The 25,838-nt window shown below is 43.3% G+C and overlaps 1 protein-coding gene across 1 annotated transcript in view; it reads left to right on the forward strand.

The window, feature by feature from the left end:
• The window catches only part of LOC115458823 (centrosomal protein of 192 kDa-like), a gene marked incomplete at its 5' end in the record, with an annotated part of 210,090 nt that overhangs the window by 72,750 nt on the left and 111,502 nt on the right, over positions 1 to 25,838 (forward strand). The window contains 2 exons of the mRNA XM_030188637.1: positions 13,998 to 14,119; positions 22,199 to 22,308. Of these exons, the coding sequence (XP_030044497.1) occupies positions 13,998 to 14,119; positions 22,199 to 22,308 (232 nt within the window). The remainder of the gene's footprint in view (positions 1 to 13,997; positions 14,120 to 22,198; positions 22,309 to 25,838) is intronic.

Raw genomic sequence — 25,838 nt, forward strand, 5'->3', positions numbered from 1 at the left:
CCATGTGAATCAGCAGCTCTGTCTCCCTTCCTTTCGTAGGGAGGACTACCCAGAGGAGTACTCTGCTCTTAAATATCTGGATGTGAGACGAGTCATCTTCAGATACTTGGAAGTGACCAATGATTTCCGGAAATCGGATCATCTGTTTGTCCTGTTTGCAGGTCCTCGTAAGGGTCTGCAGGCTGCTAAGCCTACAGTGGCAAGATGGGTCAAGGAAGCCATTGCAGCGGCTTATGTGGCCGCGGGGAAGGTGCCGCCTATCCAGCTGAAGGCTCACTCCACGAGAGCTCAGGCGGCCTCGATGGCAGAGGCCGGATCCGTCTCCTTGGAAGAGATATGCAAGGCGGCAACTTGGGCTTCGGCTCATACATTCTCCAAGCATTACCGTTTGACTGTGGCTGCACGGGCGGAGGCCCGGTTTGGAGCTTCAGTGTTGAGGTCAGGGATTTCAATGTCCCGCCCTGGGTGAGTACTGCTTCGGTACATCCCACCAGTCTATGGATTGATCAGCTTGATGATATGGAAGGTAAAATTATGTATAATCATACCTGATAATTTTCTTTCCATTAATCATAGCTGATCAATCCATAGCCCCTCCCAGATATCTGTTCTGTTTTTATTCTGGTTGCATTTCAGGTTCAAGTTTAGTCTTCAGTTATTTCAGAAAGACTTCGTGTTCAAGTTCTTTCACTTGGATTCTTCAAGAGTTGAGACGAGTTTGTGTTACAGTGAGCTGCTGCATTCCTCTCCCCTCCGTTTTACGGGGCTGGATTGAGACATAAATTCTGCCGGCACTCCCTCCCGCTTCGTGCGGCTGTAGGGCAGCTTTGTACCCCTCCCGCTTCGGCGGTGTTAGGGTCAGTCAGCTCCTCCCGCGGTTGCGGTTGCAGGATAAGCCAGATCCCCCCGCATCGGCGGGTGTGGTGTCCCTCCCCCGCTCCGCGGGGATGAGCTGGACGGATTCCCCTCCCCCACTTGTGTGGGGATGAGCTGGGTTAATTCCCCTCCCCCGTTTCGGCGGTGGTGAGCTGGGCAGAGTGTCCCTTCGTGGGTGTAATTCTCTAAGTGCTGAGTCCTGCGGATGGAGCTTTGATATCGACATACTGAGGAGTTTCCGGTAGCACATGACCACATATAGGGAGGCAAAAGTTTGCTCTCTATCTCCACCTGCTGGTAGATGGACACAACCCACCAGTCTATGGATTGATCAGCTATGATTAATGGAAAGAAAATTATCAGGTATGATTATACATAATTTTACCATGTAACTTAATTGGCTTAATAAGCTAATCAGCATTGATAACAGCTCTTAAGCAATAATGAGCACTAATTTATTTATTTGTTGCATTTGTATCCCACATTTTCCCACTTATTTGCAAGCTCAATGTGGCTTACATTATTCCATAATGGTGATCGCCATTTCTGGAATGAAAAATACAAAGTGGTATTGCATTATGGTTCATAAGTGATAGAGTAGATTTAGCAGTCAAGTATAGAGAATTCATTTTCTGGATGAGAAATAAAGAGATATTGCGTTAAAGTTCATTTGTGACAAAGTAACTGATGCAGTCAGGTATAGAGAGTTTGGTTTTGTCCAGTTTTAGTATTTAGGATAGATCATTGTGGTATGCCTTATTGAACAGGTGTTTTTTAGCGATTTTCGGAAGTTAGGTCGTGCATTGTACTTATGGCATTTGGTAGTGCATTCCATAGTTGCGTGCTTATGTAGGAGAAGCTGGATGTATATGTTACTTCATATTTTAGTCTTTTGCAGCTGGGGTAATGGAGGTTCAGGAATGTGCGTGCTGACCTTTTTGTGTTCCTGGTTGGTAAGTCTGTGAGGTCTGATATGTAGACCGGGGCCTCACCGTGAATGATTTTATGAACCAGAGTGCAAATTTTGAACGCAATACGTTCTTTAAGTGGGAGCCAGTGTAGTTTTTCTCTTAGGGGTTTGGCGCTTTCATATTTCGTTTTTCCAAAAATGAGTCTGGTTGCGGTGTTTCGGGCAGTTTGGAGTTTCTTAATGATTTGTTCTTTGCATCTGGAATAGATTGCATTGCAGTAGTCTAGGTGGCTTAGCACCATTGATTGTACCAGGCTGCGGAATATTTCCCTTGGGAAGAAAGGTTTTACTCTTTTGAGTTTCCACATTGAATGGAACATTTTCTTTGTTGTATTTTTTGCGTGGATTTCTAGTGTGAGTTTTCGGTCAATTTTGACTATTTGAAACAGGAAGGGTGTAGTTTAGGGTGTTTATAGTGGTGGGCTTGTTCGTGTTATATTGTGATGAGAGGATGAGACATTGTGTTTTTTTCTGCGTTGAGTTTTAATTGAAATGCATCCGCCCATTAATTCATAATTTGGAGGCTGTGTTTGATTTCATTTGTGATTTCTGTTAGATCATGTTTGAACGAGATGTAGATCGTGACATCATCTGCGTAGATGTAGGGATTGAGGCCTTGGTTGGATAGTGATTTGGCTAGAGGTGTCATTAGGTTGAAAAGGGTCGGTGAAAGCAGTGATCCTTGGGGTACTCCGCATTCTGGTTTCCATGGTGATGATATATACGAATTTGATATCACTTGAAGAGGCATATTTTCAAAGCACTTAGCCTTCCAAAGTTCCATAGAAACCTATGGAACTTTGGAAGGCTAAATGCTTTGAAAATATGCCTCCTTGGTATGTTCTGTTGTTCTGGCGGAGCAGTTGAGGGGAAGAGGGGGTGGTGGTTGGGAGGCGAGGATAGGGGTGGGCAGACTTATACGGTCTGTACCAGAGCCGGTGATGGGAGGCGGGACTGGTGGCTGGGAGGCGGGAAATACTGCTGGGCAGACTTATATGGTCTGTGCCCTGAAAAGGACAGGTACAAATTCAAGGTAAGGTATACACATATGAGTTTGTCATGGGCAGACTGGATGGACCATGCAGGTCTTTATCTGCCGTCATCTACTATGTTACTATGTTACTATGTTACTATGTTCTTGCGGTTAGGAAGCCTTTGATCCAATTAAGTACGTTTCTTCCAATCCCGAAGTATACTAGGATGTTTAATAGTATATTATGGCTTAACATGTCAAACGCGCTGGACATGTCGAATTGTAGAAGTATGCTATTGCCAGTTGCAATTGCTTGTTTGAATTTGGTTAGGAGAGTGAGTAGTACTGTTTTGGGTTCTGTGGTTGAATCGAAATCCTGATTGTGATTCATGTAATATTGAGAATTTGTCTAAATAGTCGGTAAGCTGTTTGGTTACCATACTTTCCATTAGTTTGACTGCCAGAGGGATGGATGCTACCAGGTGGTAGTTGGTTATGTCATTTGCTTTTTTTCTTTGAATCTTTAGATATTGGGGTGAGTAGTATGTTTCCTTGATCCTTAGGGAAGAGTCTGTGTTGTAGCATGTGGTTTAGGTGCGACATAAGGTCTGTTATGAAACGTTGGGGGGTGGATTTTGTTAGGTTGTTGGGGCATATGTCCAGTTTGCAGTGGGATTTGGCGAACCTGTTGATCGCTTAGGTGACGGTTTCATCAGTAAGTGGAGCGAAGTCTGTCAGATTCAGTCTACTGGATATTCATCGGGGATTGGGTCCAGACAGTCAATGAATTTTTCGTGGTCGGTGGTATTAAGTGGTAATGTGATTCGTAGCTTTATAATTTTTTCGTTGAAGTATTTAGCAAGGTTGTCTGCTGATGGGGTGTTTGTTTTGGTTGTGGTAACTGGTGTGGTATCTAGTAGTTTGTTCACGAGTTGGAAAAGTTTATGCGTGTCTTTGTAGTCTGGCCCTATTTTGGATTTGTATTATGACCTTTTGGTTTGTCTTATTGCATATTTGTATTTTCTTTGCATTTGTTTCCATGCGTTAAGTGTGTATTCATCTTTTATTTTATTCCATGCTCGTTCAAGCCTCCTAACTCGTGTTTTTAGGTTTTTTTCAGTTCTTCGTTAAACCATGGTATTGAGTTGTGTCTTAGTGGTGCTATGTTGTCTATTATACTTCTGCATCTGTTGTCCCATTCTAGAAGATAGTGTTTCGAGTCTGTCTGTGCTGTCCGTTCGTTCTTGTAGATCTGTTGCCAGAATGTTACAGGGTCAATTTGGCCTCTCGTGGTGTAGGTTGTGCGTTCTTGTTTGTAGTATGAGCCTTTTTTTTCGCCATTGTAGGGATAGGTTTAATTTGTGGTGGTCTGACCTTGGTATGTCTGTCCAGTTTGTATCTGTTAGTATTAAGTTTAAGTCTGAGGCCAGTCTGTGTGATGAAGTCGAGTGTGTGTCCTTTGACATGGGTTGCTTGCATGTTTGGCTAGTTGAGGTCCCATAGTTGGAGGAAATACTTACAATTTATATGCACATTTCTTTGTAGACACCTTTGGTGTTCCCCCTCTGCAAGCTATTTACCTGGAATCTTTCTTTCAAGCTTTATTGTTCTGTAGCAGTGCATTCTTGCCACTAGTCAACAAGAAACTAAGGAAAGCTCAACATTTCTAAAAGAGAATGGATGATTAAGTGCCGACCCAAAGAGTATAATTAAGGTACTGGTGGGCTTAGAACCACAGCAACATAATTCCGTACCTTATATCTCAACTTACATTAGCATGCCAGTTTTCTGAAGATTACCTCTAAAATTTCTTGGCCCCACATGGCACCTTCATCAGCTGTTCTTTCAGCAACCACGCTATGAATGGGACCTATTCAGTAGGGTCTCAGAATTTAGTAGGACCAATATAGTTAACCTCTCAATCAAAAAAATTCTCATCTGTCAACAAATAGAGGACTGAAGCGGTGGCAAAATTGGGACACTTTAGGAACCTCTATTCCATTCAGATTACCAAATCCAGACCTACTTTTTAATAACAAATGCTTTCCCAAATGGTAGGGTGCACACCATCTACAATTCTGCACTGAAGGCTGCTTGTCTCTGAGAAAACACAGACTTCAAGTCAGTATTCTGGTACTCTGCCATTTATTATGCAAAATTCACTTTCAAAACATCAAGGGCCTCTTTTACAAAGCCGCGGTACCGATTCCTGGTGTGGCAAATGAGAGGAAGCCCATTCAGTTCCTATGGGCTTCCTCTCATTTGCCGCTCAGGAATCGCTAGAGCAGTTTTGTAAAAGAAGCCTCTAGTGAGAGGAAAAATACTTTTCCTGTGTATGGGTAAACAAGGAGGAATGGGATTCCTTTTTTTCTGCCAGAAAACCTGCTAAATTTGTCCAAAGAACAATGGATCAAAGAGGTTACATTAAAATATACTTTTATTAAAATTGCCCAATCTACGTAGCCATGTTTCACCACTGGCAGCCTGCTTCAGGGGCAACAATTAAAGGGGAATTTAAAATCACACTTCCCCTTAGTGAAGGCAAAGAATGTTGGAACTGGCTATGGCACTCCTTCCATTGAATAGTCTGCCGTCCTCTCTCCATTAATCAAAAACATATTGAAAGCTGCTAGGAAAACAGTCTGCTCAAATTATACTCATTAAAAAAAATGCTTTACATCTTAGTGCAATTCAAATGATTACAATCTCTTCACTTGTTTTCTTTCTGCTCTCCTTCAGTATATTGTACATCTTTCAGATTCAGGTATTAAAACATCTTCTGTAAGAGTACACTTAATGGGAAAGGGAATGGTACTTCATATACCACTTTTCTTTAGTTTTTGCAACTACATTCAAAGTGGTTTACATATTATATACAGGTACTTATTTGTATGTGGGGCAACGGAGGGTTAAGTGACTTGCCCAGAGTCACAAGGAGCTGCAGTGGGAATTGAACCCAGTTCCCCGGGATCAAAGTCCGCTGTACAAACCACTAGGGTACTACTGGCATTTTCAGCACTTGATGATGATCATCAGGGAAAAAAACAAAACAATCTCTTCACACCCTTTAGTGAGACACTTCAGAGGATCAACCAATATATATTCTCTGATTAAACCTCCTGCATCTTTATAGGACTTCAATGTAACACTTTCTCAACTGTTATGGGAATTGTAATATATGTGTTTCTGCGTATCTATCTGCTCTATTTCCTAAGGCTATTCTTTAAACCCAGTCAAGCGAGGGTGATAAAAGGAAATTCACTCTAAAATAAAAGCTTTACTGACGCATCATTTTGCAAAGAATCATAATGCAAAATTTAATGGTACAGATATTGAGTAAAAAGAAAGAGAAAACACAAAAGTAAACACATTTCTAACTAACAGTATTTTGTAAATGAGAGAGACAAAAGTTCTCCAGGCTTGTTTACTTTTGGTCTAGTTAAAAAGTCAAAAGTAAAAACCTTACCCAAGGCCTTTTCTCTCTGATCAGATTAAAACTGCACAGCTGGGTCTGGCTCTGTCATTCTGATGTCCTGTTTATAGGGGCTGTCAAACAACGTCTCCTATCCTTTTCTGTACACATCTCAAATTTTTACCCAAGGCACTTTCACCAAGGCATCGAGCTCCCTGTCTTTTTTCCAAAACCACATTCACATCTAGCGAGTCAGCATTACAAAATCTTAACTGCAGATTAGCATTTTTGTCTTATTTGGACTGTACTAAAGATCATCATGAATCTTCAGTTTTTCCTTTGTTTCAACCTCACTCTTTAGGAAGAGTTTTAATTGCATTCTTTCTTCATGGATAGTAGATTGTGTATTCTGTTACGACTGAGCTTAGACCCATCAGGTAGAGTGGTGAGCACGTTGTCTATGAGAAATGTTGACTTCCACTGCATGGCATTCGTCTTGTTGATAGTTGTAAAGCTGCTTCGTGGTCTACACCTTACACTTTTACTAGACATGATTGTATGAACAATGCATTCAGAACTGATGGAAAGTTTGGCCAAGCCATTCTACAAAATTTTAACTTAACTTTACATTTCTTCCACCACCTGTTCTCTTAGGTTGCTTTCTGTATGAGCTGGACTAATGGCAGCCATCAGCTTGGGAGTCACCAAGTGTCTCTTCATTATTCTTTGCTGTTAAATGGATCAGTTACCTATTAAATAATATGGTCATTAATGACAGTATTATATCATACCAAATTTAATACTGTATTTAAATTATGAAAAGATGTGTTTCTGAAAACATTTGCAGCCAACACAGCTTGAGACTTAATGGACAGAACCATCATCGCACGTCAAAGTTCTTTCAAACAGTGCTACATTCTGGCTCATAATTTGTTATAAAAATCTGCAATAAATTACACACAGTACTTGGATTGCCAGAACCTCGTTGTTGCAATTGGTTCAAAACAGATGGACAACTATTCAAGCTTCTCATGTTAATATACTGTGTAGTTTACCCTAACTCCCTTTCATAAATCCTTTCTCAATTCAGATCTGTGTTTCTCAACTGCTTCAGGAGGAATGAGTTAACCCCTACAGTAAAATGCACATTAATGACATTCATTATTAAACATAAATCAAACTCAACAAATATGTAAAATCCTCTATATAGGTGACGTCACGGAGACAAATGGCCGCCTAGACGATTAGCTCCGACACTCACCTACTCCAAATCAGCATTAGTCGTGCTCACCATACTCTGAATTCGGCAGCGCTACAGAGAAAACGCGGGGCAAACCTCACAGATCAGAATGAGCAAACTCCCTTCGTCGCAGTTGCGAGGGAACGAGGGTAAGGCGCAGAGACGGACCGCGAGGAGTCTTTCGCGCCCCGTTTCCCCGACGATGTCCGACTCTGATTCGGCTGCCTCCCACGTGGCATCGCGCCGTCCCGCGTCAAAAAACAGCCCGTCCAAAGAACTAACTCGCTGTTTAGAAGCACTCCGAGAGGAAATAAAAGCTTCCAAGGTGGAAATTTTGGAGCATGTAGATGCCATCAGCTTAGACCTTAAGGAGTTAGGAGGGCGAGTCGAAACCCTAGAAGAACGCGTGGACGAGCATGAGGAACAACATGGCGCACTGGGAATGCAGATTTCTCAGCTGCAAGACCAAGTGGAGGACTATAAGTATAAGCTTGACGATTTGGAAAACAGGGGAAGAAGGCACAATTTGAGATTCCGTGGGGTCCCAGAAGAAGAAGGCAATGTGGAAAATGTCCAAGTTATGGTGCGAGCCCTATGTGAAAAGATAATGGGAGAGATCTGGGACCCAGCAGAGGCGACCATGGATCGAGCACACAGAGTGCAGGGTACCCGAGCGGACAATAAACCAAGAGATATCCTTGTTCGCTTTTCCTCCTATGCATATAAAGAAATAATTCTGCAGAAAGCAAGGCGGCTTCCAGCTTTGGTTTTTATGGATGCACAGGTTTCGGTTTTTCAGGATCTTTCACTATTTACCTTGACACAGAGGCGTGCTATGAAGCCGGTGATTGAGATCCTGAACAAGGAAAAAATTGCCTACAGATGGGCCTTTCCATTTGCCATTTGCTATGAAATCAAGGGAAAGCAATGGAGAAGCCGGAAAGTGGCAGACGCATGGAGGAACCTATATGAGATGGGCCTGACTGCAGTCGAGGCGGTACCTACGGTGGTGGCTCCTACGACCAAGGCACGTCTACAGAAGTGGAAAAGGGTCCCGCAGAAAAAGAAAACATCAAGTACCAAGATGTGACTGTATAAATAAGACTGTGTTGCTGGATTTCATATTTTTCTCTTTCATTGCAGGGTTGCAAGTATTGACTTGGAAATACTAAGCAGATTACATTTTAAAGAAGAGATGGGGGCGACTGGTAAATGTGTAATAGAGAGGGATGGTTGTGTGTTAAAAAAGGGGGGGAGAAGTCTGGGGGGTATTTGTTTTGGGGGTTGCGTTTCTCTAATATCCCAAGTGGGGCTTAAGGGTGCTGCTTGGTGGATGAGACTGAGGGAGGAAGGGAGGGGGGGAAGGGAGGGGGGCGGGGAATCAATCAAAGGAGCGGGGCTATTACAATTCTTACACACCTTTTTGCGAATATATGGTTTAATATGTGAATCCTAAATGACAGATTATAAATTCTTAAGTTATAATATAAAGGGGCTAAATTCTCCATACAAACGACATGCCCTACTGCGGGAGTTGAGTCTAGTGAACCCACATGTTGTTTTTCTCCAAGAAACCCATCTTTTGCGAAAACATGAGGGGCTACTAGTCTCTAAGCAATACCCAAGGGTGGCTTGTGCTTCCGATACAACAGGAGTTAAAAAACGAGGGGTAGCTATTTTATTTCATAAAGAAGTCAATGTACAAATATTACATCAGAGAAGGGACAAAGAGGGGAGATTTTTATTCCTGCATGTAAAGTTGGAGCAGGAGGAGTTTACATTGGTGTGTGTATATGCACCCAATGAGAAGCAGGAGCGCTTTTTTACCCGGCTTCAAAGGGAGTTGCAGACTTTTGTCAGAGGCAAAGTGCTGGTTGCGGGAGATTTCAATGCTACTATGCAACCTGGTCTTGACCGGTCATCTCCTCCTGCTCCGATAGATTGCAAGCTCTCTCAGGCTTTAAAAAACTTTGTGCAGGAGGTGGGTTTGTATGATATGTGGAGGTTGGATAACCCAGGAGCGAGAGACTACACCTACTACTCTCAGGTACATCTTACGTACTCCAGATTAGATTATATTTTCCTTGACAGATCATTGTTGGAGGGAAGGGGGGGGCTCCTCCATAGGGAGTATAACCATCTCAGACCATGCTCCGGTCTGGGCGGTTGTCCCCTCTCTGAGGGAAGAGGCTGGAGAAAAGAGATGGACTTTTAATAATAATTTATTACAGGACCCAGAGGTTCGGGCTAGCTTCCTTCCAGTCTTGCAAGAATATTTTACACTCAACTGGGACTCTGGACCGCCGGTTGCCATAGTGTGGGACGCCTTTAAGGCGGTTTCAAGAGGGCATTTTATAAAGCATGCAAGTATAAAAGCCCGAGTCCACAAAACACGCTTGAAGCAATGTATGGAGCAAGTGGGTGTTTTGGAGCTCAGATACAGGACGTCTGGATCTGTGTCTGACTACCGAAAGCTACAGGCCAAGAGGTTGGAACTCGCAGCATTGCATGAGGCAAGTCTTAAATTTGTGCACGCAAGGTTGAATCAGACCTACTATGAGTGTAGCAACAAGCCTGGAAGGTTGTTGGCCTCCAAATTAAGAAAATTAAGAGTTGACCGACACATACTGAGAGTTAGGGATGTCAAGGGACACATGGTTCACAAATCAACACAGATTAGAGACCGTTTTGCTAAATATTATGAGTTGTTATACAAAGAGGATGCTGCTGTACAGACTGGGCAAATTGAGGACTATTTGGCGAACAGGAACTTGCCGAAACTGTCCGACTTAAAAAGGGAAGAATTAGAAGCTCCGGTGAGGGTAGATGAGGTAATCAGGGTGATTAAAGCATTACCGACGGGTAAGGTGCCAGGTTTGGACGGTTTCACAAACGAGTTTTATAAGACATTCGTTTTTGAATTGGCGCCCTATTTAACGAAAATTATTAACTCAGTTAGAGAGGGAGCTCCTTTTCCAAAATCTATGATGGAGGCATGGGTGGCAGTAATACCAAAGCCTGGTAAAGACAACACGGAATGTGCTTCTTATAGACCCATATCTATACTCAATACAGATATTAAGATACTGGCGAAGGTACTGGCAAATCGCTTGGGCCTAATGCTTCCTGGCTTGGTTCATCCAGACCAGGTGGGCTTCGTAGCAAAGAGGCAGGCAATGGATAATATACGCCGTACGATAGACCTGGTGTATGCAGCTCAGACAAAACACCAGCCTTTAGTGTTGCTTGGGTTGGATGCGGAAAAGGCATTCGATCGGGTACACTGGGGTTACCTAGATAGGGTTCTACATAGGATGGGGATAGGTCAGATTTTTAGAACATGGATCCAGGCACTATATTCCTCGCCCCAGGCGTGTGTAAGAGTGAATGGGGGAACCTCAAACTCCTTCATTCTTGGACGAGGAACTAGACAAGGATGCCCGCTGTCCCCCCTACTATTTGACCTAGCTATGGAGCCCTTGGCGGCAGCTATTAGGGAAAATGACGATATCTCGGGAGTAAGGGTGGGATCTCATGAATACAAAATTGCCTTGTTTGCGGACGATGTGCTCCTGTCCCTCACGAAGCCTTTGATTTCCCTTCCAAATTTACTGAAGGAGATTGAGGACTATACCAAGATCTCAGGCTATAAACTGAATGTTAGTAAGTCAGTGGGACTAGCGGTTGACCTATCTCAAGAGGTGAGGGACTCCCTACAAGAGACCTTCACTTTTAAGTGGACAACTAGTGCTTTAAGTTACCTTGGGGTGAAGATTTCAGGGGATCTGTCTGAGCTGTTTGCAGTTAATTATCCTGCCCTTAAGAGAGAGGTACAACGAGATTTGGACAGATGGCAGACCATGAGTTTATCCTGGTTAGGGCGCATTGCCGCGATCAAAATGAATATTCTGCCACGTTTCTTATACCTGTTCCAAGTCCTCCCATTGCGACTGACCAGGTCCTTTTTGTCGGGACTGCAGGATATGCTGATTAGATTTGTCTGGAATCAGAAGAGACCAAGGCTGCCCCGAGCTTTTCTGTATAGGTCCAAGAGGCAGGGAGGGTTAGGAGTGCCAAACCTGTTCTGGTACCATACTGCGGCACAGGCGAGAGCGGCGGTAGATTGGTTTAGAAGAGAGGATTTTAAATTATGGGTTACTTTAGAGCAAGAAATGACGGGTTCCAGGTCCCTTGGCCATTTGATGTGGATGTTAAACAAGCACAGAGGTCGGGTAGATAGGTTCCCACCAACGGTTCAGACCACATTTTATTACTGGGACTTAATGTTCCCAGAACGGCAGCCCCCAATATCTGGCTTGGCCCCAATAGTGGATAATCCCTTGTTCGAACCTGGTATTGGCAATAATACCTTTTGTAGATGGGCAGAGGCGGGATTGGACATGATGGGACAGGTACACACAGGAGAAAATATTGCAACTTTTGACACATTGGTGGATGACTTTGGGCTTAGGCCTAGTGATCACTATGCTTACTTACAGTTGGCTCATTTTTTGAAAGGACCAACGTATAGAGCTTCTATGCGACGCGATGTACATCCGCTGGAGGAGGCATGTGTAGCTCTGAAGGGTTCGCGTGGACTGATTTCCTACCTCTATAGATACCAGGGGGCGAATGCCAAACCTTCTGTTTTACACAGGAGAAGATGGGAACAGGAGCTACAGTTCACCCTATCAGACACAAATTGGCAGTTTCTAGAAAAAAAGACACTGAGATCTTCTTTAGCAGTGACAATGCAAGAAAACGCTGTCAAGGTGTTTTACCGATGGTATCTGACACCGGTACGGTTACATCACATGTATGCTAATGTGTCGGGGGAGTGCTGGAGAAACTGTGGGGTGCCGGGAACTATGGGTCACATTTGGTGGTCATGCCGAAAGGCACAGGCATACTGGAGAGGGGTACAAAATCGCTTGCAAGTCTGGGTGGGACGATCTGTGCAGTGGCATCCCCTTGTTTTTGTACTAGGACAGAGGCCGGAGGGTTGTACACATGATCAGTGGCTATTGATTAGGGATTCACTGCATGCAGCTCGGTTGAACCTAGCACACCATTGGAAGTCACCAAAAGTCCCCTCCCTGGTACGATGGATAACAAAATTGCATTATATATGTGAGATGGAGAGATTAACTGCAGAAAAGCGAAAAACTAAGACTAAATGGGCAAGGATTTGGGATCCATTCTTGAAAGGAAATTTGCGATGAATGGTGTGAATAAGTGTTAGAGGGAGGGGGGGGGGATGGGAGGGGGGGAGAGGGACGAGTTAGTAGAAGGGAAGAATAGCTCTTGGGGGGGATTTATTACATGTAAAAATCGGAAAAAGTTTGAAGTGGAAACAGTTTTGAATTAAGCATTTTTGTTGGTTGATGTCAAGCTATGTTCAGACTTATGGATGTGATTTGATACAAAATTTACATAAGGTTATGTACTGAGTTTCATGACGGTTGTATTGGTAAACAAATTTCAATAAACACTTCTATAAATTAAAAAAAAAAAAATCCTCTATATAAATACATCAGTGCGATTGTCTCAATTCATGCGGTTGTTCACTGGAGGGTAACCAACCCCTGGAATACCACAAAAAGTCACAGCGGTCCAAAAATGCTAAGTCCTTTATAGCCTATGTACAATGTCGCAGTGTCGTGTCCCAGGTTTGCACCAATTGGTTGCTTACCATCACTGCATAATTCAAAATAATCTAAAATAATCCAAAATCAATCATAATTTAAATATTTATGTAGTATTTAATTTGTTGTAATACCATTAATGACCATATTTGAATAATTTAATTGGTAATAGTTATTTGTGGGAACAGGGTATAGCAATTGAACTGCCTTTAGTTAATTTACTGCATTATTCTCTGTTCACAGAAAATCGATGTTGCCTTCTTGTAACAGATTTTCTCACTTACCATCCCGTCAACAAAGAAAAAAACCTCATAAAGAAGAGAACAGAGGGCAAGAACATTGGTTCTTTATAGATTACTATTTAAAAAACAATTCCTTCTGTAATCCATGGTTGCTATTCACTGAACTGAGGAGACTGATGTTAGAAGGACAGAAAGGGGGAGCGCACACACACCATTGGTCAGAAAAAAAAACAAACAAACAAGCTTGGGAGGGAGTTCTGGGCAGACAGACTGCAGAGGCATATCAATTGTATCTCTGTTGTCCTGCTGTTCACAAAGAACACCTGTTAAACAACTGCTGACCAGCTAGAAAGTGACTAGTTGTAGTGTTGAGTTTATGTTGTTGATGAAAAGCACCTGGTTGTGTGAAGCATAAATGAAACAGAAGGGGTATTTAAATTGGGATTCAAATATAATTTCAGAAATAGAATGTGAGACTTGATGGATGAGAAAATTGCCTTACTGCCTCTGGAGACAGTTTTTTCTACTTGGGAAGAATCATGTATCAAATTCAGTTTGACACAAAGGAGTATGTTAAATGCAGATGCATTTCTAATAAAGTGCAAATTTTTAAACTAAAACATTTTTCTTTATTTTTAGGTTGTTACGGTAACATGTCATTCTAGTAGAAGAGAGCACACTTTATGTACACCCAAACCAGCTTTGTTAGCCACAGTAGCTCTCTATTATGGAGATGAGATATCAAGAAAACAGTATCGTCGGTAGGCATCAATTTTTATAACTTTAGTACTATTTATTAATAAAAAAAAGTCACTTTCTAAAAAAAATTACTTTCTTCTCTTTCCTTTCTGGCAGCTTCCTTTTGTTCTATCCTTCCAGCTCAATTGGAGCTAGCTACTACAAGGGATACAGTCCAGTCAGCATTCATTCATACTACTGGGGTTTATCCACAGTCTCCACCTCTTTAGTCCAGCATGTTAATGAGTCAGACAATGATTCCTTAAGGAGCCCGGCACACTTACACTTTTGATCCACTTTTGCGAATGATTTCTCCATTGTGTAGGGTTTAACTGACATTTTTTTCAAATACAGGTTGTTATAGCCTTACATATAACTTTGGGAGCAATATTCTGCAAGAGTTCAAGCTTGTACAACATGGTAGCTGGAATTGAACAGACTGGACCAAACTCACTTTCAGCTATCATTTACGGGAGGTGGTGGGGAGAAAAATGGTAACGGAATTCAAACATGCGTGGGATAAACATAAAGGAATCCTGTTCTGAGGGAATGGATCCTCAGAAGCTTAGCTGAGATTGGGTGGCAGAGCCAGTGGTGGGAGGCGGGGCTGATGGTTGGGAGGCGGGGATAGTGCTGGGCAGACTTATATGTGCCCTGAAAATGAGAGATACAAATCAAAGTAAGGTATACACAAAAAGTAGCACATATGAGTTTATTTTGTTGGGCAGACTGGGTGGACCGTGCAGGTCTTTTTTCTGCTGTCATCTACTATGTTACTATGTTATATTTACTATGTTATGAGTTCTAAGTTGCATTTTATATAGATATCCCTTGACATCCTTCATAATCTGTTTAACACAAAACTGCGCGCCCTCGGAGATAGTGATTGGATATAACCGTCCCATATCTCCAGGAATTTCTTTCTTCTCTTTGGGGAGGACCCCACCACCCTAAGCTCCTCCAGCAGCAACTCATACAACTTGTTTCTCCAATGCCAGTAGTCTGGCGGTTCAGCCTGCATCCAATTATTCATAATAAGCTTCTTCGCAATTATACTGGCCTTACGGACAAACTGCTGGGCCTCCTTGTGTGTCAATTCCAAGCTTTCATAATTGTCTAGCAATATCGCCAGGGGAGAAAACTGTATCTTATGTTTTACCACCTGTTCCAAGTAGTGAGCTATTTGCTTCCAAAAGGATTTAATCTTATAGCATTCCCAAAGGGAGTGGAACAACATCCCCTCCCCCTGCCTACACTTAGAACATAGCGGGTCTGGAACACCTCCAATTTTAAACACCTGGGGCTTAGACATGTACGCCCTATATAAAATTCTGTATTGACATTCCCGTAATGTGGCATTTCCTGTTAGGGAGGGTATGCGGGCCGCCAATTTCCTAAGATCAATTTGCTGGTTGGGCTGTTGTAAATCATGATTCCACCTCCGGCAAATATGCCCCACATCTTCCCCCCCCATCTCCCAAAGGGCCTTCTGCAGGCCTGAAACCGACAACCTCTCTCCCGGAATTGATCCAAAGAATTCCCTGATCCTCCGTCCATGCCCAGCTCCCAGTTTACTCTGATCTAAAGAGCGGACATAGTGAGCCAATTGACCATATGCAAAGGTGTGGCTAGTGTTTATACCCACCCCCAGAGCCCCCAAGCTCAGCAGTTGTCCCCGAGAACCAAGAACATGCTCTAACCGTGTGATCCCCAGCTCCGCCCACCTCTTGAATACTTTTGATTCAGACCCTGGTGTGAATTGAGGATTACCCTGTAGTGGTAGCAGGTCTGTGGTGTTTGCTGCTACTCCCCAGTGTCGAACTAAATCCCTCCAAATGCCCTTAAGTGGCTCAAGCAATACACTACTTCCCTTGCAAGCCGTGACTGCTCCCCTTGGGCACTGTAACAAATAGTATAAATGGTATGGTTTGAAGTATTCATGTTCAATCCCCCTGTGAGTGTAATCTTCTCTATCCAATAACCAATCTCCCCGGTGTCTCAGCAAGCAAGCTTGGTTGTAACGATGAAAATCTGGCAACCCCACCCCCCCTGTAGCCCACGAACCCATCATTATATGCAGTGGGAGTTTAGGTTTTGCATCTCTCCATACAAATCTACGCACACATGCATAAATCTGTCGTAGGTCTTTACCCTTTAACCTCAGAGGGAGCACTTGAAAGGTATAGAGCCACCGGCGAAACTCCACCATCCGAAATAATTGTATCCTCCCATGCATTGTCAAAGGAACTGCCTTCCATCGTCCCAACCTTCCCTTCATAGCCTCCAACAAACTAGTGATATTGAGACTATGTAGTGCCGAGGTCTGCATAGATATTCGCACTCCCAAATAGTGAAGCGACTCAGAGGCCCACTTTAATGGGAATGCACCCCTCCACATCCCACGTACCTCAGCACTTCCTGTTAGCGCCTGAGATTTAGTATAATTTATTTTAAAACCTGCAAAGTCTCCATATTCCTGGAAAAGCTCCAACAATGCCTCTAAAGAGCTTTTAGGCTGTGTAATATGCACCAAGATATCTGCAAAACGCAGAAACTTGCACGTCCCCCAATCTACTCCCTTCACTTCGGGGTGGATAGTTATTTCTCTAATCAGTGGGTCTAGAGCAAGGACAAACAGTGATGGAGATAGGGGACAACCCTGTCGTGTGCCTCGCCTGATCGGGAACAGTGCTGATTGCTCCCCATTCAGCCAAACATATGCCTGCGGGTTCGAATAAAGCGCTCCCACCGCATCCCTGAAGGCCCCTTCTATCCCCACCTTAGCCATAACCGCAAACATAAAGTCCCATACTACTCGATCGAAGGCCTTCTCTGTGTCAAAACTGACCAGCAGAGAAGGCCTTTTCTGTGCCTCCACTATCTCCATGGAGGCAAGCAAGGTTCTAATATTACTCACCACTAACCTCCCCTTCACAAACCCTGCCTGGGGAGTCGCTACTAGATCCGGGAGTACCCTGGCTAGCCGATTTGCCAGTATTTTAGCATAAAACTTAATATCATTGTTTAACAAGGATATGGGCCTATAGGACCCTACTTCTGCCGCTCTTTACCTGGCTTTAATAACACTATGACCTTGGCAATATTGATGGAGTCTGGCATTCATCCTGAATTTACCATGGTGTTGAAAAGGTTGAGCAAAGGAGGAGTCACCTGCTCCTGTAATAATTTGTAGAAAGCAATACTATAACCATCTGGCCCCGGTGCTTTATGAGCGGGGCTCTGTTGCAATGCTAACATTAGCTCCCCCTCCACTATGGGCCCATTTAACGCTTCTTTTTGCGCTTCCGAGATTCTGGGCAACACCTGGTTTGCCAAATACATGTCACTATCCCGAATGACATCTGTTGGGGTCTCGTACAATGCCTTATAATATTCCCGAAAGCGCTCTAAAATCTCTCTACCCCCCCCCTCATTAATTGCCCCCCCATCCTTTATTTGCAAAATCCGAGAGGGTCCACACCTCCCTCCTACTAACTTGCTCAATAGTGTCCCCGCCTTATTCCCATACCGATAAAGCTGGTGCTTGTAGTACTCTTGCGACTTTTTTGCCCTCTGATGAAGTAACTCATTCAGCTCTCTTTGAGAAGTGAATAGTGCCCTTTTCTTTTCTTCTGTGGCCGCTAGTCCAAACTCCACCCTTCTGGCTCTGATCTCCTTTTCTAGATGCAAAATTTCCTTATCCCTCATTTTTTTAGCTCTAGCTCTATAGGCTATAATCTCCCCCCTCATTACTACTTTGGCTGTTTCCCAATATAAGCCTGCTTGCTGTTTATGACCTTTATTGTGCTCCTCAAATTCCCTCCATTTATCTTCTAGATATATTTTAAACTCAACCGTTACTTCTTGGACCCCTGCTGTCTGCATGCCCTTTGACTCAACTGAACTTGCTGCCTTTCTCATGGACTCCGTGCACTGCTGGAGTCCACGCGCCCACTCTCTGTATCCAGACGTTTCTCCATGTTGTTTACAAAATGTTTAAGGCCTCCACATGTGAGTTGAAGAAATGCTGTTTGCCATTATGCTGAATTCTAAGCTTAGCTGGAAACATCAATGCGACATTTACTTTCTTGTCATGCAAACGCTTACATACTTCCATGTACTGCCTGCGCTGGGCCGCTACCGCGGCCGAAAAATCTTGAAAGCACAGTATATTGCAAGTCTCGTATTGCACCTTGCCGCGGGACCTCCATGCCCTCAAAATTTCATGCTTGTGGGCATAGTTGAGCACCTTGCATATAACTACATGCGGTCTCTCTGTATTCTGCCCGGCCCAACCTATGAGCACGTTCAATCTTCAGCTTGTTCTCCAGACCGGGTAGGTTTAAGGTCCTGGGCAGCCATGTTTCTAGAAAGTCGCGCAGCTCCATCTCGCGCAAGGACTCCAGCAGCCCGATCAGCCTCAGGTTGCTCCGGCGTGATCTATTCTCTAAGTCCTCAACTTTTGCTTCCAGCTTGTTTATTTGATCTTGCATCTCACTTTGCTTATTTTCCTGCTGCTGACACTTGTCCTCCATATCACACAGTCTCTGTTGGAATCCCGTCAGGTCAGTGCACAAACTTTCCAGTCTCCCGTCTATTTGCTAAATTTGGTCCGATATTTTCTGCAGCTTCTTATCTACAGATGCCTCCAAAAGGGTCGAGACCTTGGCAGCTATTTCGTCCACCCAGACGGAGCTCACCGACTCACCCGACGCGCCGGCCTCCGCCATCTTACTCTCGCCCACGCGGCTTCGTGTTCCTTCTTTCCGAACGCTTTTGGCGGCCATTCCGACCTGATGCCCGCTTCCCGGATCAATTTCTCGCTGCGCAGGTATTCCGGTCTATTGCAGAGTTCTTTTGTGGGTTTTCTGATCAATTAATTTGGCACTAGGGGGGGTTGTTAATCGAGGGGCCTGGGAGCTCTAATGAGCGGCGTCCTCCCCTCCACCTAGCATCACGTGACCTAAGTTGCATTTTATTTGATGTGTACTGCCTTTTAGTCAGGCCATCAAGGCAGTTCACATAAAACAATTAAAATAATCATGGATAGTATAAAGCTTTGTAGGAAAACTGAGGCAGAAAGAGGGAGGAGATATTAGTCTATAAAAGAGAAATCAAATGTAGAGAATAAGAAAAGTTGTGTTTGTCATCCTAAAACATCGGTGGTTGTATCGCCTCAAGACTTAGTTATAGAAGGGAAAGGAAATATATTTGAAAAACTACATGGAAAAGGCAAGTTTTAAGCTACTGTTTGAATAGCTGATGGGAGGGTCATATATAAATGTGAGGCAAGGGCATTCCACAAAGTAGGATCTGTGATAACTGAACATGGAATCCTAGTAAATATCTGGGATATGAACAAATAAAGTCCAAGAACCAACTAGCACGTTGTCTTTGAGAACAAACAGGATATTTCATCCTCAGAGGTGAGTGACATCTTCCAGTGGACAAGCAAGGTGATTTCACAGGTTGAGCATGTGCAGGAAGCTTCTCCAGCTTACGAAAATATTCAAATTTTTAGACATACTGCTTAACATGCATGCCACTTCCCACTTTGCAGCTGTTGCATGGGACCACCTTAGTTTTACTGTTTTTGCAGAGCCAGTCAGGCATGCATCACCAGAAGATGATCCCCCACGAAACAAGTTTCATTCATTGATTTTATGAGGGAAATGGCTGATGCCATTTCAGAGGAGTTGGAGATCTAGCATTAGCTGGATCTTCCACAGCCTTGTTTTCAGATAAGCTGTCTTTTTGATGGAATTGAAATTCCCATTTTTAAAGAAGTGTGCTATTTAGGAGGGGTACTTGACTATTCACTGTTACTGCACCTGCAACTGAAAGCTTAAGCTACCACAAAGAAGGTAACTTTTACAGCCAGATAACTTTAGGCTGGTAGTACAAAGTATCGTATTGCTGCAATTGAATTACTATAATGCGTTATATTTAGAGCTTCCATTTTACTTACTACAGGTAGTACAAGTGGTTCAAAATGTTGCAGCCCATTTACTTACAGGGCTCGTAAGATACAGTCATATTTCTCCTGTGTTGATCAAATTACATTGGTTTCCTGTATGCTGGTGCATTCAATTCAAAACCTTGACATTAATTCATAAAACACTAAATATTGATGTTTCTTTGTGTATTGCATCCTCATGGTTTTACCATCTACCCAGATTGCTTCATTCCACAGATAAAACATTTATTGGGAGAATCAAGATGGCATCTTTCTAGCAGGACATGATTGCTGAGCTGTCTTACCTTTAAGCTTTTTTTCTTCTGCTTTAGTACCGCTCTTGCAGTTGTTCCATACTGAAGGGGGGGGGGGGGGGTGAAGGAACACTGGGCTCCTGCCTAGCCCATTCAGACTACTTCACTCCAGCGGACTCAAATTTCAGCTTTCACTCAGGCTAAAACATCAGGAGCATCGGCTGTTCCAGGCAACAGGAAGATCCTGGAAGTCGAGGGTGAAATTTCGCTTAGCCCCCTTCGCCCAATAGATCCACCAGCTTTGCAGTGCACAAGCCAGCAACTTACTAGGCTTTGGTACTTGTACCCCTATCACTTAATATGTTGTTATATTTGTGCTTGTCAAGGTGACATAGCAAGGCTACCTACTTTTTCCTGAGTCTTATGTTTGCCACAGTGTTGGCAACAAGATCTTCCTAACCCTCACAGACTAATATAGGTCAGAGGTGGGAGAGGTGACCTAAGACACTGTTACTGGACAAGGGGTCCGTTTTAAAGGCATTTGAGGGTATTTGCTGTCACCAGATCATCCCACTAATTTTAATGGGCACTGCCTATGTGCTACCAATTTCCATATGCTTCTACTACTTTCTACATGCTTCTACCTTCTGGAAAGGTCTTGTGATTTCCTGGTAGGTGTCAGGAAGCAAAGTTCACACTAAGGCCACTGCTGACTTGCGAGAGACTGCTGATGATGTCTGATAGATTTCTGCCATTGGTGGATTATCCTAGTAGCACTGCAGTTATATTTTTAATAGTGACAACAGAGAGAATGCTGACATACTAATGAATCAGACTCCTCAGTGCTGTTTCTAGTTTCATCACTGCTGAATTCCTCATGATGTGACATTCACATATCTATGACACATGGATCAGTTTTCTTTAACATTAAAAAAAAAAAAAACTTTTACTGTTTTTTGTTTGTTTGTTTTTGCTGGGACCCAGTTCCAGAAAGAGGTGCTGTAAAGTAGATGGAATTTCTCTCAGGAAACTGAACTCTGAATCTGCAGGTAAACAGTCCTGGAAAAGGCTCCCTTTTGTATAGAGAAGACACTACTGGGTGCTCTGCCCTGGTACTTATCCTGGGAAGATGGTTCTCCCGCTGCATCTCTCCTTAATTTTTCTTACAAAAGTAGTATAGAGGTCTGGTCGCTGCTCCAAACTCTCCTTGGACTCAGTTCATCAACTTTACAGCTTCTAACAGTAATTCCCACTTTCTTCACTTAGCTCCTACTGTAAGTACACTTTTGTGAAATCTGGCATCTGTGTATAGGCTGTGTTGGACAGTCACAGGCTCTCCCTTGCATTTAGTGGTGCAGTGGCCAGGGGAGCAGAAAGTCAGATGTGGCTCCTCCCTTAGACTAGGGTTTTGTAATTCCTCAATTTCCCTCCAGATGGTGTCTCCTCCTATTGCTATTATCAGACAAAGAATCAACCCTGATTATTTCTGGAAGCAGCAAGAGCTTTCCAAGTCAAAAGGCCACATACTTCACTCTCGTAGAGGTACAGAGATGACTGCCAAGGTATTTCTGAGAAATAGAATCTGTATGCTCTCTACATAGGTGTAAATTTCAATGGGGAAATAAAAACATGTATTACCACAATCTACATGTGTAAATGCCACGCTTACACTTTGAATTGCCATGCAAACCTTCTAAATTGACCTCCATATTATTGTACTTTGTTTCATTTTATTCTTTCCAAAACATTGGGTACTGCTCCATTCAAACTGCCCTACTTCTCTTGGGGAAAAACTCCATGATCCACGTGCTTTTATTCTTTCTGTTCTTGTTTTATATATCCCAATTTTATTTTATTTTTTTAAATTAAACTATGGAAACATTCTTTTACAGAGCTTTGTTTTATAAATCCGAGGCTTCAAGAAAAATCTTCTCTCAAAATATTTTTCTAAGAAACATAAAGTTTGATGAGGAATTTCAAGGTGAACAACTAGTGACGGAAGGTAATGTAACATATTATTTTCAAATATGTTGACATTAACAACAAATATTTTCTTTAAATTTTTTTGAGTGGTAATTTCCATCCCTTTGATTATAAATACATTTCTTGTACTTTCAAGTTAGTCTTTTGCTGTACTTACTCTTTTCTTGTCCTCCCTAACCAGGTATTCTCCGAGACAAGCAGGCTGCTTGTTCTCACATGTGGGTCAGCGTCCACGGCGGCCCAGGAAACGGCAAATTTTTCTACAGCAAAATTTAAAAAGTTTTGCCAGAGCCTTCTATCGCACAAACTGCGCGCACGACTTCCTGCCTGTTGCGTGAACGTTCCCGCTCTGTTTTTTCTTGTCCGCAGTGAGGTGAAGAGGTTTTTCCCTGTTTGCTTCACTGGCCCAGGAAAGAGAGTCTTGACGATTCTTTTTATATTTTCTTTTCTTTATATTCATTTTTTTTTTTAACCCGGTATTTTTTCTCTGTTTTTGGCACTTTCTAAGTTTCTTTCTTTTCGACGCGGCCGACCTTAGGCCGTGCGGTCGGATTTTTCCGCTTTTGTGCCATTTACTTTTTTGGCACGATCGTGTCATTTAATTTCACCGAAGCCGTTTTTCCTTCCATGACATTGAAGACACCCAGCGGCTTCAAACGTTGTGCTTGGTGCAACCGGACTATCTCGGGTACCAATGCCCACGCTTGGTGTATCCAGTGCCTTGGGCCTGACCATAGCCCAGCCACTTGCAGTCTGTGTCTTCGCATGAAGAAACGGACCCAAGCGTCTCAAACCCAACGAGAGAAGCTTTTTGGGGCTCTGTCCGGTCCTTCGACATCAGTACCGAGGTCGGCGGCATCAACATTGAGGGACGCATCAACGTCATGAGCGAAGGTAATGGCTGCGGAACGACCAACTCGTGCTGGGAGCAGTGAGGCATCAAGTGGGTCTCCACCTGTCTCGAGGCCTCTTGTTATGCAGGCCCCCCGGGACCGACCTTCGTCGGACCTGGCCCCGAGGAGATGTGAGGATTCCACGTCTTCCTCCTTGGTACCCTTTAGACAGTCCGCCCTGTTGTTTGTTTCTTTTGATCCCAACAGGAGGGGAGTCGCTATCGGAAAACGTACAATCTCCAATTGGCTAGCAGATTGCATTTCCTTCACCTATGTCCAAGCTGGGCTGGCTTTAGAGTGGCATGTCACGACTCATAATGTTAGAGCCATGGCTCCGTCAGTGGCTCACTTAAAGTCAGCCTCCATTGAGGAGATTTGCAAGGCTGCAACGTGGTCATCAGTCCACACATCCACATCTCACTACTGCCTTCAGCAGGATACCTGACGCGACGGTGGGTTTGGGCAGTCGGTGCTGCAGAATCTGTTTGGGGTTTAGAATCCAACTCCACCCCTCTAGATCCATTTTTGTTCTGTTCCAGTCTGCTATCTGTTAGTTGTTTATGGTTTCAAGTCAATCTCTGTTATGTCCTCGCCGTTGCGAGGCCCAATTGACCAATGTTCATTGTTTTGAGTGGGCCTGGTTGCTAGGGATACCCTACACATGCTTGTTCTCTGAGAAAGTGAAGATACATACCTGTAGCAGGTATTCTCCGAGAACAGCAGGCTGATTGTTCTCACGAACCTGCCCACCTCCCCTTTGGAGGAGTTGTTTGTTTATTATTTGCTTTTTGATTAAGCTCACGTGATGGGCGGGAAGTCATGCGCGGTGCGCGCATTTGTGCGCTAGAAGGCTCTGGCAAAACTTTTAAAATTTTGCTGTAGAAAAATTTGCCGTTTCCTTGGCCGCCGTGGACGCCGACCCACATGTGATAACAATCAGCCTGCTGTCCTTGAATACCAGCTACAGGTATGTATCTTCTCTTTAAAGTCAAGTTTTTTTTTTTCCATCTCATTCTAAATATTTACTTGAATATTTAAAAATATTTGATTGAATTTATAATAAGATACTGGTGTACTTCTGTAAGAATGCGTGTTTAATGGGTTTTTTTTTTTTTTAGTTACAGTTGGTTGGGTCTAGACCCTAATAATACACCACATATATCCTAAGTTCCTACCCAAAGTGGTGGACTTCCACATAAATCATTCAGTGATCCTGTCAGTGATTTTTTTGTAGTCCGCTTGTCTGTAAAGTTGAAAGGCCTTAATTCCCTGGATAATAAGAGTTGTACCACGCCAAGCCTGTTATTAGAAGGGTATGATAAGGCCCATAATGTTAGGATCATAGTGTTACCTGTCATCCATTTAAGATCTATTCCTTGAAAAGAGGAGTTGCAGGACTGCCCATTCTTGTGCTAATGGGATATGAGTGTGCATGGAATACCACATGACAAACTGAGGTTTTCAGCATTTCTACAATGAATGGGCATATCATCTTTTGCATGCAGTGTCCCCATTGTATGCAAATATATCTCATGTGCATTAATTGAAGAAATCCCAAAAAACAAGTTAGCTTAACCCCCTGCCTTATTGTCTGGATACAGTCTCCTTGTTAGACTGTCCTTTCTCCAAAGTTTCTTTGAGCTATAGGGCCCCTGTTTCTAATTTCGGAATGCTTTACCTGTTTTTGAGGAGAAGGGGGAAAACAGAATGATTTTCATAGCAAACATATCTCCAGTGATTTTGGCGGTGGTGGTTTCCCTTTTTAGTTTGACGCTCTTTAATTAGGGATTCCCACATAAATTCATAATATCATTCTCTTCAGGATAAGCAGGCCAGAGGTATTCTCACATGTGGGTGATGTCATCTGACGGGTACTGGTGTGGACGGTGCCTAGCATGTATTGCTGTAAAAAAAAAAAAAACAAGTTCTAGCTCAATCGTGGGTATCTTCTTGCCCATTGTACGATCACAGGTCCCTCAGTCTCTCTTTTTTCCACAGAGCTAGGAGATTGTGTTTTTCTCAATCTCCCCTCAGTGCTGTTTCTTGAGGTTTTTTTTGAGTGCCTTCTCATGCAAGTATTAGGTTTATTTATCTCATTTAAAAAAAATTTTTGTTACCTTCCCTATAATTTTCTGAGTTTTTTTTCAGCCCTTAAGTTTTCTTTATTTTTCTTGTGTCTTTTTAGGCTCACTTAGGCCTGAGCACCAGCCTCAATTTGAGTCTAGCCTCTTAGCTGCAATTCTTCTTTTCAATGTTATAAACAACCCCCAGTGGCTTCAAAAGGTGCACCCAATGTAATCGTGTGATTTTTATCATGGACCTGCACAGTTGGTGCATTGGGTGCCTAGGACCTGACCTTGTGGCTGATTCTTGTTCTGTCTGTTTGCAAATGCAACTAAGAACACAGAGCACACCAAGTCCAGCAGTAGAAACATTTTGGCTCTTTGAAGGCTAGTCCATCAACGTCGGCACTCAAAGCATCGACCTCGATGGCAGCCTATCCTATTTCTACCACTGGGAGTGCTTAGTCATCAATGAGGTCTTCACCTCCTTTGCCATTGGGTGCTGTTAGTAGTGACTGGTCAGTGTCAGACTAACGCCAAGGATGCACACAGATTCAACAACAGGGATTGTGCTGCTGAATATCGAAGGGCTT

Source organism: Microcaecilia unicolor, unplaced genomic scaffold (assembly GCF_901765095.1).
Source record: "Microcaecilia unicolor unplaced genomic scaffold, aMicUni1.1, whole genome shotgun sequence".
Taxonomy (NCBI): Eukaryota; Metazoa; Chordata; class Amphibia; order Gymnophiona; family Siphonopidae; genus Microcaecilia; species Microcaecilia unicolor.